The sequence below is a fragment of the Carcharhinus amblyrhynchos genome, chromosome 6, assembly GCF_965287045.1.
Source record: "Carcharhinus amblyrhynchos chromosome 6, sCarAmb.v2.hapA, whole genome shotgun sequence".
Taxonomy (NCBI): Eukaryota; Metazoa; Chordata; class Chondrichthyes; order Carcharhiniformes; family Carcharhinidae; genus Carcharhinus; species Carcharhinus amblyrhynchos.
Genome location: NC_137329.1, coordinates 121,686,636 through 121,707,229, shown reverse-complemented (window position 1 = coordinate 121,707,229; position 20,594 = coordinate 121,686,636). Strand labels below are relative to the sequence as shown.

The 20,594-nt window shown below is 42.5% G+C and overlaps 1 protein-coding gene across 1 annotated transcript in view; it reads right to left on the bottom strand.

The window, feature by feature from the left end:
- Positions 1–435: 435 nt before the first annotated feature.
- LOC145344567 (GLIPR1-like protein 1) overlaps positions 436–20,594 on the bottom strand; it is a 26,210-nt gene continuing 6,051 nt past the window's right edge. Inside the window, exons 2-6 of the mRNA XM_080191764.1 lie at positions 16,730–16,978; positions 7,166–7,278; positions 2,116–2,201; positions 2,007–2,033; positions 436–1,905 (exon numbers count right to left, since the gene is read on the bottom strand). Coding sequence (XP_080047890.1) covers positions 1,805–1,905; positions 2,007–2,033; positions 2,116–2,201; positions 7,166–7,278; positions 16,730–16,978 — 576 coding nt within the window. The 3' untranslated portion in view covers positions 436–1,804. The remainder of the gene's footprint in view (positions 1,906–2,006; positions 2,034–2,115; positions 2,202–7,165; positions 7,279–16,729; positions 16,979–20,594) is intronic.

The following is a 20,594-nucleotide window of genomic DNA, read 5'->3' as shown; positions in this document are numbered from 1 at the left end:
GTTTCTAAGAGTCTAATGTTTACTTCAGTCCTCTTTTCTTTTGGTATACATTTAGTGCACAATTTCTATCTCCTTTAATGCAGTGTAATGCAAGATGAAGGGATTCCATTGCAATGTAGCAACCTACAGCAAACCAGCATGTTATCTTTATGTGGGCTGTTTCTGTCCTCCACATAGATCATACCCCAATGTTTTCTGAGGCATGTCAAATACTCTGCAGTAGTCTTGAGGAAGTAAAGTGTTTTAAGCTGCATTTATCTAATTATCTCAGAAATACCTGATTGTATAAAAAAGGTAAACAAATTAATTGCAATGGAATAGGAATGCATGTATATAATTTATTATATTCAGTTATCCACTGAACTACACATTAAAACAAAGTAATTATTAAATTTGATCTTTATTAAAATCTTTAAAACTTTACTAAAATGCTGAGATGTGAAGAGTCATAGAAAATTAGTCACAACAATAACTTATTGAAAATACTTACCAGTTAATATTCTATTTCAATACACAGTAACATTTGATTCAATGTGCTGGCAGTGTTGAGTTATTTTTTATTACAAACAGCCAAACTCTTAAAAATAAATTTTACAGCTGATGATGGCCAGGGCTGCATCTAGAATTCCATTCTGTCCCATCAGAAATGTCTAATGTACATCCATGTTAGTAATGGGGCTAGTTCATGAAAATAGCAATCTGGCTGAGACAGGAAAACATGAGGCCACAAATGCAGCTGTTCTCCTCCCATTTATCGGTAGAAGCAGAAATTACAAACAATTTACCTGTTCTCTTCAGCACAGAATTGAAGAGTGATGAGAAACACTGCACACATAAAGTATATGTGCATATGTGTACAACATACTGATGCATACATAATGGCCAAAATTACAAACAGTATTGTCTTTCATCTATTTGGCACTTGTCCCCTTATTGTTTTTTAATATTGTATTAAATGTCAGCGCCATCGGGATTCAAACTTGTGATTTCCAGGTTCCAAAAAAGCTTCTTTTAAATCCACTTTGGTCAGATTTTAACCAAAGTAACAGTCATATTTGTCTTGTTTTCGTCACTGGTAAGTATATAGGTTAGCTCAATTAACTGCATGGCTGGTTTGTTATGCAGAGCAACACCAACATCTCGGGTTCAATTCCCATACTAGCTTAGGTTATCTATGAAAACCCTGCCTTTTCAACCTTGCCCCTCACCTAAGGTGTGGTGACCTTCAGATTAAACCACCACCCTCAAAGGGGAGAGCAGACTATGGTCTTCTGGGCCTATGGCAACTTTCATTTTTGAATGATGTTGTCATTTTAAAATTCAGTATTTTGTTCTTTTACGAGTGTCTTTAACGACTTGCTTTTGGTGGAAATAGATTTGTGATGAAGATGATTAAAAAAATGTAGGTTTGTGATTACGTTGATGCTAACATTTAATACAATGTTAAAATAGCAGAAAGGGCTTTGATACAAGTTACAAATGGATGGAAACAATACTGTTTGTAGTTACTTCTTTTATGCATGGATGAGCATTTTATTCAAATATACTTAGTTTAATAAAGTAAATGTTGAAAGGCTTAATTAAGTATATGCTGGAAAGGTTTTCAAATGCCAGTTTGAATTGCAAATGGAGGTGATAAGAGGAATCAGATAAGTCGATAAAGATGTCTTTGTGTGCCAGTCTGACAATCATGAAGCAGCACTGATGGTACAGATTTGGTTTCTCTGAACATCCTATCTTCACAGTTGAAACAAGAAAACAGGGAGAAAAAATGCCGAAAAATATAAGGAGCATGTCTGGGGAATTACTCCATTAGAAAGTATATTACAATAATAGGCAGAAGTTTCAAAAGGCAGTTCGACAAAATGGAGGCTGATCCAAAATCTGGATGCCAATTGGCGTATTCTGTCAGAAAATGAAGTACACAAAATGTAATTGATTTTCAAAAATGTCATTAACATAATTGAAATAAATTATTGATAAAATTAGTGATGTTAAAAACATACGTTCAATTTTTTCACGGTCTGGATCACCTGATGAAAGAGAGAAAAAAGCAAGAGTCAAAAATTCATTTTACATTAATCATGTAAAAAGTTAAAAGTATTGACTACTTACTGCATAATTTGCTCCTACAAAAATCTGAACCACAAGATGTGCATGGTGCTCCTTTCAAATATGGTGCTGCTCCTTTAATATTTCCACTACAAAAAAAATGAAGAAATCCATAATTTTAAAAGTACACCAAGCTACACAGAGCAATATATTGCTTGATACTCCCAAGACAAGTTAACAGAAACAGGGAACATGATATACTGAAGAGTCCAAACATTGTTGCCTAGTCATTGCATGGAAGGTGAAGTTAGTGTTTTGTAACATATGAAAGCAATGAACAGGAAAAGATCAGTTATTCCAACAAGTCTGACCCATGCTTTGAAGAAATCAGCGTGTGGGGACAGGGTAGAAAAGTGGAGTTGAGATAGATCAGCCGTAATGTTAATGGATGGTGGCAGAGGCTCAAAGTGCCTTATAGCATACTCCTCCTTGTTCTTTCCTTTCAGCCCATGAGTAGCCACACATTCTTATGGGAGAGGCATGAGTAAGGTAAAAATAACAGAAAACACTATGCCAATTTGAGAAAACAATGCATGGAAATTCCTCCTTAACTCCCTCATGTTCAGAGGCAATCAAACAAGTCCAGTGCACTGACTGGGAAATAGAATGCCCTTTAGCCCACCTACCTTCTGTTTACTATGTTACAGAAGATAAAGATTCCAGCTGTTTGAACCTAAAATGATCAATAGGGAGTAATTTTGGCTTTGGGTAATGGAGTGAAATGGAAATTGGAAACTGTGTTCAATGAGCGTCCAAGCCCATTTGCACGCTTTACATTAATATCCAAAATCAAAACTATTCACAAGGGGTTTAGAATAATCCTGATATCCTATTGTTTATTTCCATTATGGAAATCTCCAAAACTAAGGACAGAAATCTTTCACATTCATCAGGGTGAACCCTTATCATAGCAAACAAAAACCAATAATAACATATTTATATAGTGTATTTAATGTAGTAAACTGGCATCTGATGCTTGATATGAGTCACAGGCACCACAGGAAAAAAAACAGAAAAAATGACTAAAATGATGCATTATTGTCATTTGTTTTTCAGTTTTGCCTTCATTGAGGACTGATCTTTGTTCTCCTATTAACACATTCTGTTAGCTTACCTTTATGCAAGAGCTGAAGGCTTGGAGGTGATCTTATAGAGACCTATAAAACAATGAGGGGCATCAATCAGATAGATAGTCAACATCATTTCCCAAAGGTAGGGGAGTTTAAACTAGAGGACATAGGTTTAAGGTGAGAGGGGAGAGATGCAAAAGGGTTCAGAGGGGCAATTTTTTCACTCAGATGGTGGTGAGTGTCTGGAACAAGCTGGTAGAAGCAGTAGTGGAAGTGGGTATAATTTTTTCTTTTAAAAAGCATTTAGACAGTTACATGAGTAAGATGGGTATAGAGGGATATGGGCCAAACGCAGGCAATTGGGACTAGCCTAGTGGTAAAAACTAGGCAGCACAGACAAGTTGGACTGAAGGGCATGTTTCCATGCTGTAAACCCCTATGACTCTATTAGCACCATCTTTAGTCTTTAAAGCTACCATTAATACTCCCTTTGCCTGATATCCTTTACAGTTTTGTCAGTCACTCCTTAGCTCTTACCTACAGTTAGAGTCATAGAGGTTTACAGCATGGCCCAACTTGTCCATGCCGCCCCTTCTTTTTTAAAACCCCTAAGCTAATCCAAATTGCCCACATTTGGCCCATATCCCTCTATACCCATGTAACCATCTAAATGCTTTTTAAAAAGCAAAATTGTACCTGCCTCTACTACTACCTCTGGCAGCTTGTTCCAGACAAAAATTGTCCCTCTGGACACTTTTGTATATCTCCCCTCTCACCTTAAACCTATGCCCTTTAGTTTTAGACTCCCCTACCTTTGGGAAAAGATATTGACTATCTACCTTGTCCCTTCATTATTTTATAGACTTCTATAAGGTCATCCCTCAGCCTCCTACGCTCCAGAGAAAAAAGTCCCAGTCTATCCAGCCTCTCCTTATAACTCAATCCATCAAGTCCCAGTAGCATCCTAATAAATCTTTTCTGCACTTTTTCTATTAATAATATCCTTTCTATAATAGGGTGACCAGAATTGCACACAGTATTCCAAGTGTGGCCTTACCAATGTCTTGTACAACTTTAACAAGACATTCCAACTCCTGTATTCAATGTTCTGACCGATGAAACCAAGCATGGCGAATGCTTTCTTCACCACTCTGTCCACCTGTGACTCCACTTTTAAGGAGCTATGAACATGTACTCCTAGATCTCTTCGTTCCGTAACTCTCCCCAATGTCCTAGCATTAACAGAGTAAGTCCTGCCTAGTTCAGTCTACCAAAATGCATCACCTCGCATTTGTCTGAATTAAACTTCATCTACCATTCGTCAGTCCACTGGCCCAAATGATCAAGGTCCTGTTGCAACTGGAGATAACTTTCTTCACTGTCCACTATGCCACCAATCTTAGTATCATCTGCAAACCTACTAACCATGCCTCCTATATTCTCATCCGAATCTTCATTATAAATGACAAATAACAGTGGACCCAGCACTGATCCCTGAGGCACACCACTGGTCACAGGCCTCCAGTTTGAAAATCAACCCTCTACAACCATCCTCTGACTTCTGTCAAGAAGCCAATTTTGTATCAATTAAGATACCTCACCCTGGATCCCGTGAGATTTAACCTTATGCAGTAACCTACTGTGTGATAGCTTGTAAAAGGCCTTGCTAAAGTCCATGTAGGTAACATCAAATGCATTGCCCTCATCCACCTTCTTGGTTATCCCTTCAAAAAACTCAATCAAATTTATCTACCCCTGACCTCCCATTCTGCTCCACCTCCTCCACTCCCCTCTCTATTTGTATATTCCATTACATCTCTACCCCTCTTCAGCTTTGAAGAGTCAAAGGGATCAAAACTTTAACTCTGTATCTCTCTCCACAGACGCTGCAAATAAGTTTATGCAGCATTTTCTGTCTTAATTTCAGACTGTCAGCATCAACTGTATTTTGCTTCTATTTTACTGTGTTTTATAGTCAAGTCTAGAGGAATAAATGGGGATTTTAGCAGCATATCAGTTCTGGCAGGAATTGGGCTGGAAGTGGAAGTAGGCAATCTTGGTCAGAGTGTGGAAAAATAATTGTAAAATCATCTCAGGGTCGAGTACAACACAAAGGCTGCTGGGGATGGAAACGGTCAGGGAATGGAGGTTGAGTCAGGGACCAAGGAATGGACTAAACATCCAATGCATAATTAGACATTGGACTAGTAATGTGACAAATCAGAACCAGTAGATTGATCCAAAGAAATGGTGGTAGGATGGAACTCCATTAGATTAATTGGTAGAGCATCAAACTTTGGCTGGGATTTTCTTCTGCCTTCACCCCCTCAATGGGAAGGCTGCTTGCCACTAGCCACCAGTGGGATCTTCTGGTCACAGTGAAGTCTACGGCATTTAATATGGCTAGACCTCCCCCCGCCCCCCACCCCCAGGAAACCCACTGCAGAAGATCACCTTCAATAAGACTGGAAAATCCCGCCGGTGGGAAAGGCTGGAAAATCCCACTCTCGGAATGAGGTCCAAGGTTCAAATCCCTGTTTTCTGTGTAAATCATAAAGGATAAAGAAGGAGAACATGTTTTGACTGACAAGAGGATCTGTAACCAAACAGCACAGATTTAAGGTAATTGGCCAAAAAAAGACAGGAGTATTTCAAGGATAGAACTGACTGGACTGCTCTATAGTAGCTGGTATGGGTTGAAAAGCTTCCTTCTGTGCTTTATTGACTCTTTATGGAACAGAAATATATGTTTTTGAATGGAAGTGCTGAAGGGTAGAACATAGGAGAGTTAGAAAGATAATAAGATAGATGCTTAGAGGATTCCAAAGGGAAAAACAGTGCTGGCATTGGAAAAGACAGTAAAAAGTCTGACAACACCAGGTTTTAGTCCAACCGATTTTTTTAATAATAGACTCACAAGCTTTCGGGGTTAGCCCCTTCGTCAGGTGAATGGAGAGTTCTGGCCTCAGACAGAGCATATAAAGCACAGACAGTTTAGAGATTACTGATTAGAATGCGAATCCTTACACCTAACCTGTTGTTCAAGACCTGAAGTGGCTGACAATGTGAGTGGAAGGAGCACTGATCACAGGTTACAGAGATGTGTATTGTCTCCAGACAATACAGTAAGTGAGGTTTTGCAAACCCAGGCAAGTCACGGGGGTTACAGATAGTGCGACATGACCTTCGGGTAAGCATTCTCCAAGGCGGCCTTCACGACACACGACAGCGCAGAGTCGCTGAACAGAGACTGATAGCCAAGTTCCGCACACATGAGGACGGTCTCAACAGGGATCTTGGGTTAATGTCGCACTATCTGTAACCCCCGTGACTTGCCTGGGTTTGCAAAACCTCACTTACTGTACTGTCTGGAGACAATACACATCTCTGTAACCTGTGATCAGTGCTCCTTCCACTCACATTGTCAACCACTTCAGGTCTTGAACAGCAGGTTAGGTGTAAGGATTCGCATTCTAATCAGTAATCTCTAAACTGTCTGTGCTTTATATGCTCTGTCTGAGGCCAGAACTCTCCATTCACCTGACGAAGGGGCTAACCCCGAAAGCTTGTGAGTCTATTATCAAATAAATTGGTTGGACTAAAACCTGGTGTTGTCAGACTTTTTACTGTGTTTACGCCAGTCCAACGCCGGCATACCCACATCATTGGAAAAGACACCATTGCAAATGATTCTTGGCTATGTTTCAACTGATAGGAACAGAACCAACCTTAAAAAGTTACAACCAGATGGGCAACAGCAGAAGTTGGAAAATGGTGTTGTGGTTAACTAGGTGAAGACTGAATGAGCTGAGAAGAATGAGGAGGGATGGTTTGTCACACTTACAAATACAGATAATGCCATTTCTCACTTTCACAAAGACCATTTCATTCCTATGACCTGCTTGGAACCCTGAATGGAAGGATGCAAACTCTATTTAAGAAACTCAAATTAAGGCAGTGTGACAAACTAAAACAAGACTTACCTGGGTGAATAATTACAGACAAAAATTACTCCACGTTTTATTTCAGAACCTTTAATCTCTTTGTGACATATATTGGCTGCACAGCCAAGTTTGTAAGTGTCTCCCCAGACAAGCTGGAAAATAATGTAAATATTCCTCAATGTTCTTGAAATATGTATCTGAAGTTATCAAACCAATGTGGTAAATCAGAAAGAACATTTTTCTTTTTATAAATTTTAATGTTATCAAATATTTTCTATATCTAAGGAACTGCTTTTATCTCTACTTGTCCAGTTAATTTTGACAAGAAAAGATGCTATGAAAGTAAGGAAACAAATATGTTTGCAATGGGCTAATGTTTGTAGCTCCTTTATTTGTAGGCAGTGGAAGGGGCTTTAAAAAGTACACTCAATGTCACTGGACAAACAACATCTATGACCACTTCTTTTTAAACAATATTATTCCTTTAAGTTACAAAGTCAATACGTAGAGTGGACCAGGCAATCCATCTTCTTCCTTGCTCTAAAAATCAATTCAAATTGAATCCACCTTCTTGATCATGGTTTCACCCTGCAAGGTAAGTATACTAGTGCAGGGCAATGGATGGGTACTACTGGTTGGCATCATTTTAGACTAATTAATCCCAATCAGATCCTGAAAGCCTTGTGAAGATATTCTGTCCAAAACCACAATGGCAGCACTGTCAGAAGCATGTCAGAAGCCATCAATTTCCTCAAGAAGCTTTTCCTCGCATCTTAATTCCACAGATGTCTCCGAGAATCTGTTTTCATGGTGTTCTGCATATCATGGAACTCTTAGGGCCCTATTTTACCATTGCCTCGTGGTAAAGTTGGGTGAGAGGCTATTATCGCGCAGGTGGATCTCTGGTTGAGGGGGTGGGCAGATGGATCTCTGGTGGGGGGGAGCAGATGGATCTCTGGTGGGGGAGGGCAGGGTGGTCCACTGCCACTCTGTGGGCAATTGGTGGAGAGGGGAGGGGGGCAGGGGTAGCAATCGGTCTGGGTAGCGGGGGTGTGGATAAGGGGAAAGTGATGTGTGTGGGTAGTGGGGGGTGGATAAGGGGGTCAGTGATGTTTTTGGGTAGTGGGGGGTGGATAAGGGGGACAGTGATGTGTGTGGGTAGTGGGACAGTGGATAAAGGGGACAGTGATGTCTGTGAGTTGTGGGGGGAGTGGAAAAGGGGTTCAATGATGTCTGTGGGTAGTGGGGGGCTGGATAAGAGGGACAGTGATATGTGTGGGTAGTGGGGGAGTCGATAAGGGGGACGGTGATGTGTGTGGGTAGTGGGGAGGTGGATAAGGGGGACAGTGATGTGTGTGGGTAGTGGGGGGGTGGATAAGGGGGACAGTAATGTGTGTGTGCATTATCACTCCCGCTTTTCGCTCCCAGGCTGCTTTCTGTGGCCCGGGAGCGATCTGACATGGGCGTGCGTTTTCAAATTATTTTCCAACTGCGCATGTTGAGAGCGTACGCAGGCGCCTGGAAGCAGATTTCCAAATCAGATCTGCATTACACCCAGATTCAGCACTTCGAACGAAAATGGTAAAATCAGGCTGTGTGTGTAATGAATTGCAATTACTGGTAGTGGACTCCTGATAATAATCTGTCATGTCAACCATATGTGTGGAATTGCCTGTGCATGAGTTTGTCGACTGCTGATCATAATTTATTTCCAGAGCTGACTCATATGATGTGTCCCAAGGCTCCTCAGCCAAGATCAGTCATTTCTCCTCAATCTATGAGAAAATCTCCCTCTCTTCTACTTTTCTATTTCCTCATTTTTACCCATGTTCAGAATTCTGAATGACTATTTTCTCCCAAATAGATGTATTTTGAGTTGGTGGAGTAGAGTTTATTATGAATTGGTAGGAGCTGTGTCTCTGGAAATGCTTGGGCGGTTATCAGCTTGCCAGCCTCTTCATCCAAGGCACTCCGATGATGTAAGGGACAGAACAGTTTTATGAGCTACGCATCTAGTGACATTCACTTTGGAAAAAATGGTACTTGAACAAATAGTAATTGTATATAAAGGCATTGCAATATTTTGCAAGAGTCCATAAACTAATACCATGGGTGGAATTTTCCAGTCCCACTGGTGGAGGGAACCATGGGCAGCCAGGAGTGGAAAATAGGGGTGAGGCTAAATGCTGAATTTTCGCTGGTGAGAAAACAAGTTCCATTCTCCCCTCAGCACATTCAATGCACCTTAAGTGGGTTGGCTTTCCCATTGATTCATATTGGAAACTTCATTTGTACCCATTAACATATCATAAATGCTTATTAAAAATGTAACTCATTGGAAATATGCTCTCCCTCCTAACTTTGTGCTAACACCAGCAGGAAATTAGACCAGTCTGATTCATGACTGGATACAGTGAACCTGCCCACTTTTACTTCACTTATGATTTAGAGATGAGTACAACATTGCAAACATTCCTGCAACAGTGCTGCTGCCTTCTCATGTCGCTGTTTTACCTTGTCACTGCTGCCAAAGCTGCTCTCCCTGTCTAGACTGTTTGCACTAGGTGCTTTGAGATACAGCAGGACGCTATGCCTCATGTTGAAGAGGGGAATATGGCAGACAGAAGGGTGAATTGGGACTATTAAGAACCGACCTTAAGAAGGAGGGAGGATGGCAGGCAGAAGGATGAATTGTGCCGAGGGAACTGGAGCCTGGCATGGTAAAAGCGCATGCAGACTCAGGAGAGGGTTGGATAAAGTTAGTATGGTGTAAGAGAAATGTGATGCACCAGATTCATGACTGATGGTAAAAATGGGGGTGTGGGGGGGTGCGTACCGAGAGGTTGGGAGTTTCCACACCCATCATTGGTGAGATTGGAAAATCTCGCATGAAGGGTGAGACATGTTTCCAGGCATTTCCTCGGAACTGACTGCCCCTTCCATTATCAATGGTGGGCTGCATTTCTTGCGTTCAAAAATTGGGAACTTAAATTTAATAAATTTGCAATCAATATTGTGGCCACACACTAGAATCACCTCCTTGAAAAATTTAAATCCCACAACAGTGCAAAATACAACTGCTTTTAAAAGTTGTGCACCTGGCTACCTGAACTCAGAGGTGAGTGCATACAATTTACTACAGTGCTTGACAGGATCCCAGTGCAAGGAGGTGGTGCTTCAGATTTGGAGGGGTTACATGCAATTCTCCACTGCAACTGCAGGTGGCTGGCTTCTGGTACCTGGGAACAGGCAACAGTGCCCCAAGACCTCCTTCTCTCTGGCAAAGGTAAAAATAGTAAAAAGTCTGACAACACCAGGTTTTAGTCCAACTGATGTGAGTACTTTTTTACTGTGTTTACCCCAGTCCAACGCCAGCACATCCACATCATGAAAGGTAGAAATGCCAGAGAAAGGGGACGGAACCTCAGGCAAGGGAAATATTGCTGGTGAGAGGAAGGAAGGGAACTATGCGGCAAGGGCAGAAGTGTCAAAGAGGAGAGTACCTCGAGGCAAAGGCAGCAGTACCAGAAAGGAGGGAAGGGAACCTTCAGGTTAAAGGTAACAGTATCAGAGAGAATCATAAAATCCCTACAATGCAGAAGCAGGCCATTCAGCCCATTGGATCTGCACTGACTCTACAACAGAGCATGTTACCCAGACTTTATCAGCATAACCCACATCTTTATCCTGCTAAAACCCCGAACCTACACACCTTGGGATACAAGAAGCATGGCCCATCAACCTGACCTGGACATTTTTGGACTGTGGGATGAAACCGGAGCACCCAAAGGAAACCCACAGAGACACAGGGACAACGTGCAAACACCATAGTCACCCAAGGCGGAACTGAACCCAGGTCCCTGGCACAATGAGATAGCAGTGTTAGTCACTGTGTCAGGGAAGGGAACCTCACACAAAGGCAGCAATGCAAGCATGTGGGGGTGCAGATCATGACAAAACAGACCTAAAGTTTCCACACAAACACATGGTAGGGTGCAGTAAGGATTGGGAAATGTGAAGAAAATGGCCAAGCAAAAACGAAAATATGTCAATGTGAGTACTTTTTTGTAGCCAAGATTTTTTAACTTGAACTCAATTGACATGCTTAGAGTTAGGAGATCAAGCAACTGCGTCCACTCAAGCAGTAGTAATTCTTGAAAGAGCCAATAATTACTGTTCTTCATTTAACCCCTTGTGCACATACTTCCAAATCTAATGAGTGTTATGGTGCTGCAGAATCAATGAGCAGCCAAACAAGCTTGAGGATTGCCTCAGTAAAGTAGCCATGGACTGTCCTTTCCTTTATGTTTAAGTAGACATTGACACATCCCCTTCATGGTCTAAGCAAAGCACAAGGTCTTGGGAGTGCAAGCTTGGACAATGCTTGTGCCAGAGATGCAAGTTCAGGATGCAATCAAAACTGTCACCACTCAATCATGTGGTGTGGAGCATTGGTGGCAGGGGTTTTAGTCAGCCATAAGCACTAAACGCTGGGCAACCATGTTATGGTCATGGCAAACTGAGGTTTGCGTACAATCATGTTGGGGGATGGTGTGCAGTACGGACAGGGAGAAAAGATTGAAGAAAATGGCAAATGGAAAAACAGGCAAATGGAAAAACAAGGTATGGCACACATAAAGGTACCTTCAGAATGAGCTGTTGGCGATGACTTGAAAAAGCATGGTCCTTAGCAGACAAATCATGACCACCACTATCTCTCTTTGAAACAACAATGAAGATACCATCAGGAAAATGGATCTTGGTGATCTTGCTGTCTGCCTTATTACTTATACGCAGGAGAGAAGACAGGAAAATGCAATAGCTAGGCATGGCTTGCCAAGGACAATAGCAGAAATCTCAAAACCAATACAACATGCAGAGGGTGAACCCCAGGGAGCTGTTGTGCTCAGAATACTACACACAGCATGTGGGGGCAGCGGCCCTGGACTGCGATACCTGCCTTCATTTTGTGGAGGAACCAAGGTTTCACATCTTAAGTATTGTTCAATTGTTAAAGGTTAAGATAATTCATGTGTTATAGTTATACTGTGTTGTTAATGAAGTTTGTTTTGACAAAAGATTCCTAGTTTGTCTGTATAATCATACCTGGAGTGAATCAGAGAATAGAATCCCTATAATGCAGAAGGAAGCCATTTGGCCCAACAAGTCTGCACTGACCGAACAAGTCTCACCCAGACGCTATCCACATAACCCCACATATTTACCCTGCTAATCCCCCTGACACTAAGGGTCAATTTAGCATGGACAATCAACCTAACCCACACATCTTTGGACTGTGGGAGGAAACTGGAGCACCCAAAGGAAACCCATGCAGACACAAGGAGAATGTGCAAACTCCACAGACAGTGACCCGAGGCTGGAATTGAACCTATGTCCCTGACGCTGTTGTAGTCATGGAGGTTTGCAGCATGGAAACAGGCCCTTCGGCCCAACTTGTCTATGCCAACCTTTTTTTTAACCCTAAGCTATTTCCAATTGCCAGCGTTTAGCCCATATCCCTCTATACCCATCTTACCTATGTAACTGTCTAAACACTTTTTAAAAGACAAAATTGTAGTAGCCTCTACTACTACATCTGGCAGCTTGTTTCAGACACTCATCACCCTCTGTGAGAAAGAATTGCTCCTCTGGACCCTTTTGTTTCTCTCCCCTTAAACCTACGTCTTCTAGTTTTAGTCTTTCCTACTTCTGGAAAAAGATACTGAATTTCTAGCTGATCTCTGCCCCTCATTATTTTATAGACCTCTATAAGGTCACCCCAAGCCTCCTACACTCCAGAGAAAAAAGTTCCAGTCTATGCATTCTCTCCTTATAACTCAAACCATCAGGTCCTGGTAGCATTCTAGTACATCTTTTCTGCACTCTTTCTGGTTTAATAATTTCCTTTCTATAATAGGGTGACTAGAACTGTACACAGAATTCCAAGTGTGGCCTTACCAATATGGACACATATTGAGAACAGTGACCACAATACCACACGACCTTGCCACAGCAACCTCTGCAAGACATGCCGAATCATCAACATGGATACCATCATCACACGTGAGAATACCATCCACCAGGTACAACGTAAATACTCTTGCAACTCGGCCAACATTGTCTACCTGGTACGTTGCAAGAAAGGATGTCCCGAAGCATGGTACATTGGGGAGACCATGTAGACACTACGACAACGGATGAATGAACATCGCTCAACAATCACCAGGCAAGACTGTTCCCTTCCTGCTGGCGAACACTTTAGTGGTCACGGGCATTCAGCCTCTGACCTTCGGGTAAGCATTCTCCAAGGCGGCCTTCATGACACACGACAGCGCAGAGTCGCTGAGCAGAGACTGATAGCCAAGTTCCGCACGCTTGAGGACGGTCTCAACAGGGATCTTGGGTTCATGTCGCACTATCTGTAACCCCCGTGACTTGCCTGGGTTTGCAAAACCTTACTTACTGTACTGTCTGGAGACAATACACATCTCTTTAACCTGTGATCAGTGCTCCTGCCACACACATTGTCAGCCACTTTAGGACTTGAACAGCAGGTTAGGTGTAAGGATTCGCATTCTAATCAGTAATCTCTAAACTGTCTGTGCTTTATATGCTCTGTCTGAGGCCAGAACTCTCCATTCACCTGAAGAAGAGGGAATCCCCTTGAAAGCTAGTGAGTTTACTATCAAATAAATCGGTTGGACTAAAACCTGGTGTTGTCAGACTTTTTATTCTGTCATCAAGCCAATTTTGTATCCATTTGGCTACCTCACCTTGGATCCCATGAGATTTAACCTTATGTAATAACCTACCATGTGATAGCTTGTCAAAGGCCTTGCTAAAGTCCATGTAGACAACATAAATTGCACTGCCCTCATCTACCTTCTTGGTTACCCCTTCAAAAAACTCGATCAAATTTGTGAGACATGATTTTCCACTCACAAAGCCATGCTAACTGTCCCTAATCAGTCCTTGCATCTCTAAATACCTATCGATCCTGTCTCTCAAAATACCTTCTAACAACTTACCCACTACAGATGTGAGGCTCACTGGCCTGTAGTTCCCAGATTTTTCCCTGCAGCCCTTCTTAAACAAACACACAACATTTGCCACCCTCCAATCTTCAGGCACCTCACCTACAACTATTGATGAATCAAATATCTCTGCTAGGCGACCAGCAATTTCCTCCCTAACCTCCCACAACGTCCTGGAATACACTTCATCAGGTCCCAGGGATTTATCTACCTTGATGCGCTTTAAAACTTTCAGCAACTCCTCCTCTGTTATAGGTACACTCCTCAAGGCATCACTATTTATTTCCCCAAGTTCCCACACATCCATGCTTTTCTTAACAGTGAATACTAATGAGAAATATTCACTTAGGATCTCGCCCATGTCCTGTGAATTTGCACATAGATGACCTTGTTGATTTTCTCCCTAGTTCCTCTTTTGCCCTTTATGTATTTGAAGCAGCAGTGCTAACTACTGTGCCACTATGCCACCCCACATCCTTTCTTCACATTTATGTCAAAATAGAATAATTGTTGGTGTCTAGTTTGGCTTCATAATATACCTTGGGTTCTGATCTGGTACCCTAACACTACCTCCAGTGGTCTGGTCTACAGTGCTAGAGAAATCCATTTCGGTAGGAATAACAGATGTGTTGAGTATAGGGCTAACGGGAGGACTTTGAATAGAGTGGAGGAGCAGAGGGATCTAGGTGTATGTGTACATAGATCCCTGAAAGTTGGGAATCAAGTAGATAAGGTTGTTAAGAAGGCGTACGGTGTCTTGGCGTTTATTGGTAGGGGGATTGAATTTAGGAGTCGCAGCGTCATGTTGCAACTGTACACAACTCTGGTGCGGCCGCACTTGGAGTACTGTGTGCAGTTCTGGTCCCCACATTACAGGAAGGATGTGGAGGCTTTGCAGAGGGTGCAGAGGAGGTTTACCAGGATGTTGCCTGGTATGCAGGGGAGGTCCTATGAGGAGAGACTGAGGGATTTGGGGTTGTTTTCACTGGAAAGAAGGCGGCTAAGAGGGGATCTTATAGAAGCATATAAGATGATTAGAGGTTTAGATAGGGTGGATGGTGATAGCCTGTTTCCTCGGATGGAGAAATCTAGCACGAGGGGGCATGGCTTTAAATTAAGGGGGGGTAGTTATAGGACGGATGTCAGGGGCAGGTTCTTTACCCAGAGGGTGGTGAGGGACTGGAATGCCCTGCCTGCTGCAGTTGTAAATGCGCCTAGTTTGGGGGCGTTTAAGAGATTGGTGGATAGGTTTATGGACGGAAAGGGATTGGTTTAGATTAGAGGGTCAATGTTTTTTTTTTAAAAATAAGACTGGTCGGCGCAACATTGTGGGCCGAAGGGCCTGTTCCGCGCTGTAATGTTCTATGTTCTATGTTCTAAGACTTCCAGTCCTGGGAGACAGTGGATCACCTCTGTCACATACTGCACAAGTTGGCACTTCATAGAACTGGAGGACACCCAATGCCTGTGGCCCTTAAACTTATTGCTGTTAGCGGTTCATTTCAAGGCAGCACAATCAAAGAAATCAATTAATTTAAAGTGGTTTTGAAGTCGATGTTATTCAAATGTACCTATTGTGATCTGAATTCTGTGAATGCCCAATACCAAACATAAGTCAAAAATCAAAGTTCAACCCCAGAAAATATATAGCCAGCTACCACTGCTTTGTCTCACCAGCTGTCACTGACCAGTGAGACAATACATTTGCCACATCATAAGACATAAGAGCAGAATTAGGCCACTCGACCCATTGAGTCTGCTCCACCATTCAATCATGGCTGATATTTTTCTCATTCTCATGCTTTTTCCCCATAACTCCTGATCCCCTTATTAATCATTAACCATCCATTCCTGCGATCTCACGATCCTGCAACTAAACAAGGTTGTCACTGATATCCCATTTTAAAATCAGATCATTATTTAAAAACTGAGGTGTTCTGCTCGGTCATTTTGGACTGCAGTCCCTGCGATCTATAAAACATATGTTTCAAACCAGAAGCTTACAGACTTAAGCTCTGAAGTGCCTGTTACTGAGACTACATTCGTGGATCAAACATGTTTTGGCATTTTTCATTTTCATGGTACAAAATACCAAATGAAACCTTCGGAAGACATGCTTCAAACCGCAAAATTATATCTTATCCAACTGGCACAGGGGAAAGGCAGCACAGAGGCACAGTGATTAGTACTGCTGCATCACAGCACCAGGGATCCGGGTTTGATTCCCAGCTTGGGTCGTTCGTCCCGTCTCTGCATCGGTTTCCTCCAGATGCTCCGGATTTCTCCCACAGTCCAAAAGATGTGCTGGTTAGGCACATTGGCCATGTTAAATTCTCCCTCAGTGTGCCTGAACAGGCACCAGAGTGTGGCAACTAGGAGATTTTCACAATAACTTCACTGCTGTGTCAATGTAAGCCGACTTGTGACAATAATAAATAAACTTTAAACTTAAGTACTGGTATTGGAGAAGATTACAATATAAACTGCAAATCGTCTTGACTAGTTCAGAACATATATAGAAAAATATCTTGAACAGTGAGGGTGTAACACAGGCAAAAATATTGATTACCTGCGTATAATGTGAGCAGTTGTAATTCCTGGCACATGTATTTGTATCCAAGTTATAATGCATTCCTTCACTGTTCCATGCTTGAAGAGCATATATTATAGAAAGGCGGCCTGATACAACATAGATGTTTTCTCCTATAGTTTCAAAGTATGGATGGCCTTGTCCTTTTGATAGCAGGTATGTATTCTTTTCAAATCTGCAAGTTTTGCTCCAAGCTCTTGCAGTTTTAGCAAGTCCTGCATCCCAGCTCTAGATTTGTGAAAAAAACTTATACCATAAGAACACTTTATATCATGCACTAATTTTATTCTCAACTTCATCAGTCCAATACATATAATTAATAATAAAACTTAGTGATGATTATGTCAGTGTCATTTTTACCACCTCTCACTATGCATTATACACCCTTTCACCAATCTGATCAACAGCTACTAGAATTCTTAACAATTGAGTTTAACAGTGGCAAAACAGCCACTTAACTATTTTTCTCATGTTTTCAGAAGTAATCATCTCATTCACTCATTCCCACATCTTCCTACATTATGTGACAAAAAAATCTTTTGGGAAACTAATTTTCATAATGTAAATATGAACTTCAAACTTCAGTTCAGCAGTCATACCAGCTAAAAGGCATCTCAGTTTTTCACCAAACATATCATGGAATATATGTTGGAGGCATCTTACCAGAATTTGGCAAAAGTGTCAGAACGTGACTGAAAACCGGTACGTTTCCCTCCAGAGAAACGGGCTGGTTTTCCCTCTAGATCTTCTGACACTTTTGTTAAAAATACTAGTGGGCATGTTTCATGCTATCATGTTGGGGGGTAGGACCTAAAGACACCAATAAAGCTCAGTACAGTAAGACCACCAATGCCCTCCCCTGCACCCCAACAATCAGAGCTGGCATCTCCCACCCCCATCCCATCAGTCAATGCTGGCATCCTGCCCGCCTTCCCAACAAACATCGCCAGAATCAGACACTCCCCATAACTACCATTGTCAGCAATCCCAGCTCCCATGTCCACTCCCATCAACAAAAATAAATGAATTGCTCCCCCATGAGGCTCCCACTAGGGTCCACTCTGGCACAGGTTGGCACTATCAAATCTGGCAGTGCCAACCTGTGCCAAGACACATTGCCAGGACACTGCCTAGCCATGCAATTTTTCTGCCTATCACTGTTTTTATTCCCCTTGCTGGCTTTTTCTCTTGGTCTTGACTCCCCTGTTCTGAATCCTTTCAAAGGTTCCCACCCCCTGCCATTTTAGTTTAAACCCTTCCCAACCACTTTAGCAAGTTACCTACCATCCCCTCCCCTCCCCACCGTATTTTCAGCCACATATTCATCCTACATGTCCTAATGTTTCTACTCTGACTAGCACATGGCACTGGTAGTAATCTTGAGATAACTATCTTTGAAGTCCTACTTTTCAACTTGTTCCCTAGCTCCTTATATTTTGCTTTTAGGGCCTCATCCTTTTTTTAACCTATGTTGTTTGTACCAATGTGTACCATGACAACTGGCTGTTCACCTTCCTCCCTTCAGAATGTCTTGCAACACTCTGAGACATCCTTGACCTAGCACCAGGGAGGCAACATACAAACCTGGAGTCTCTTTTGCAACTATTTACTTCACAATTGAATCCCCTATGCAGGAGGGCCAACAGTGGAGCTACGAATTTGGCTGTTGCTGTAATCCTGGGAGGTCATTCCCCTCAACAATTCCCCTCAATTTTTTTGCAGGAAACAGCCACAGGAAATTCCTGCACTGCCAGCCTAATCCTCTTGATCAACCGAGTGGTCACCCATTCCCTCCTGCCTGTGGAGTCTGTGCCCGTGGTGTGACCGTCTCTCTATACATGCTATCCATGATATTCTCCAACTCATAGATGCTCCACAGTGTCCCCAGATGTGACTCCAGCTCCAAAACTACAGCTAGACCCACTTTCTGCACACACGCTGGTTCTGGGAACTGGAAACATTCTTGGTTTCTCATATAGAGCAAGAAGAACAGACCATTGTTTGAAGCTTTCCCTCCTGCTATTTAAGTTAAATTCATCCTTTTAATATTAAATAAATCAACTCGGACCTTTCTTCATTTTTTGTTATTATAGAATATATTTCTTATCTAAATAATGAATCAAAGAATGATATTTTAGTAAGTAATATAGTAAGTACCTACCCAACTATACTCACCCGAGTAGCTGTTTAGATTTCCTTAGAAGATGTAAACTTGCGCTCCGCTTTTTCTTAGTCCTTTAACCACCTGGTTCTGCTTTTAGATCCACTTTTTCTTTCCTCCTTTATCCTCTTAGCTTTGTTCCCTGTTATCTTATATAGTTATTTAAGTTTCAACTATTCAAAGACAGTCCCTAATATCAGTTACTCACCAACTGTTCAGTTTACCACATTCCTGTGATGTCACTCTTGGATCTTTCAAACTTAGCAAGCTGTTTGGCAGCTGTCACTTGAAGGTCCAGTGCTCTCCGCTTCCCAAAGTTGAGGATCCCAAACCTCAGGCTTCCTTTATCCTCCACTCCCAGAAGATGTCCCTCGCAGATCCAATGCCCTCCAATCCCCGAAGTTAACATAAGAACATGAAGGTAAGGGGGCATGGAGTTGGGGGTAGGGTGTTAGCGTGGATAGAGGATTGGCTGTCAAATAGGAGGCAGAGAGTGGGGGTCAATGGGTGCTATTCAGATTGGCGGTTGGTGACTAGTGGAGTGCCCCAGGGGTCGGTGCTGGGGCCTCAGCTATTTACCATTTATATAGATGATCTGGAGGAGGGAACCGACTGTATGGTGTCGAAATTTGCTGATGACACCAAGATTGTTGGAATGGCAAATTGCACGGAGGGTGTGGAGAGTCTGCAGAAGGATCTAGATAGGCTGGGCGAATGGGCCAGGAACTGGCAAATGGAATTTAATGTTGGCAAGTGCGAGGTGGTCCACTTTGGTAGGAATAATGGTAGGAAGGACTATTACTTACATGGCGAAAAACTGCAGCAGGCGATGGTGCAGAGGGACCTCGGGGTCCTTGTGCATGAGTCGCAAAAACCCAGCCTGCAGGTGCAGCAGGTGGTCAGGAAGGCGAATGGGATGCTGGCCTTCATAGCGAGGGGGATTAAATATAAAAGTAGGGAGGTCTTGCTGCAGCTGTATAGGGCATTGGTGAGGCCGCAGCTGGAGTACTGTGTGCAGTTTTGGTCGCCGTACTTACGCAAGGATATTTTGGCCTTGGAGGGAGTGCAGAGGAGGTTTACTAGGCTGATACCGGAGTTGAGGGGGTTGAGCTATGAGGAGAGGCTGAATAAACTGGGCTTGTACTCGTTAGAGTTTAGAAGAATGAGGGGAGATCTCATTGAGACATATAAGATGATGAATGGGATGGATAGGATAGAGGTGGAGAGACTCTTCCCGCTCAGAAAGGACAGTAGGACTAGGGGGCACAGCCTCAAGATAAAGGGGGTGTGGTTTAGAACGGAGTTGAGGAGGAACTTCTTCACTCAAAGGGTGGTGAATCTCTGGAATTCTCTGCCCGTTGAAGTGGTGGAGGCTGCCTCGCTAAATATTTTTAAGACGTGGGTTGATGGGTTTTTGATGAGAGAGGGGATTAAGGGTTATGGGGAGAGGGCGGGAAAGTGGAACTGAGCCATGACAGATCAGCCATGATCTTATTGAATGGCGGGGCAGGCTCGAAGGGCCAGATGGTCTACTCCTGCTCCTATTTCTTATGTTCTTATATGTAATAAGACCTCAGAATATTTATACAGTAGCCCCTGAAAACCTCCATTCCTCAGATTTAAAATTTCTAGCTCGTTTAGCAGTTAATCACACCCCATTAAACAAAGGCACAGAAGCAACAA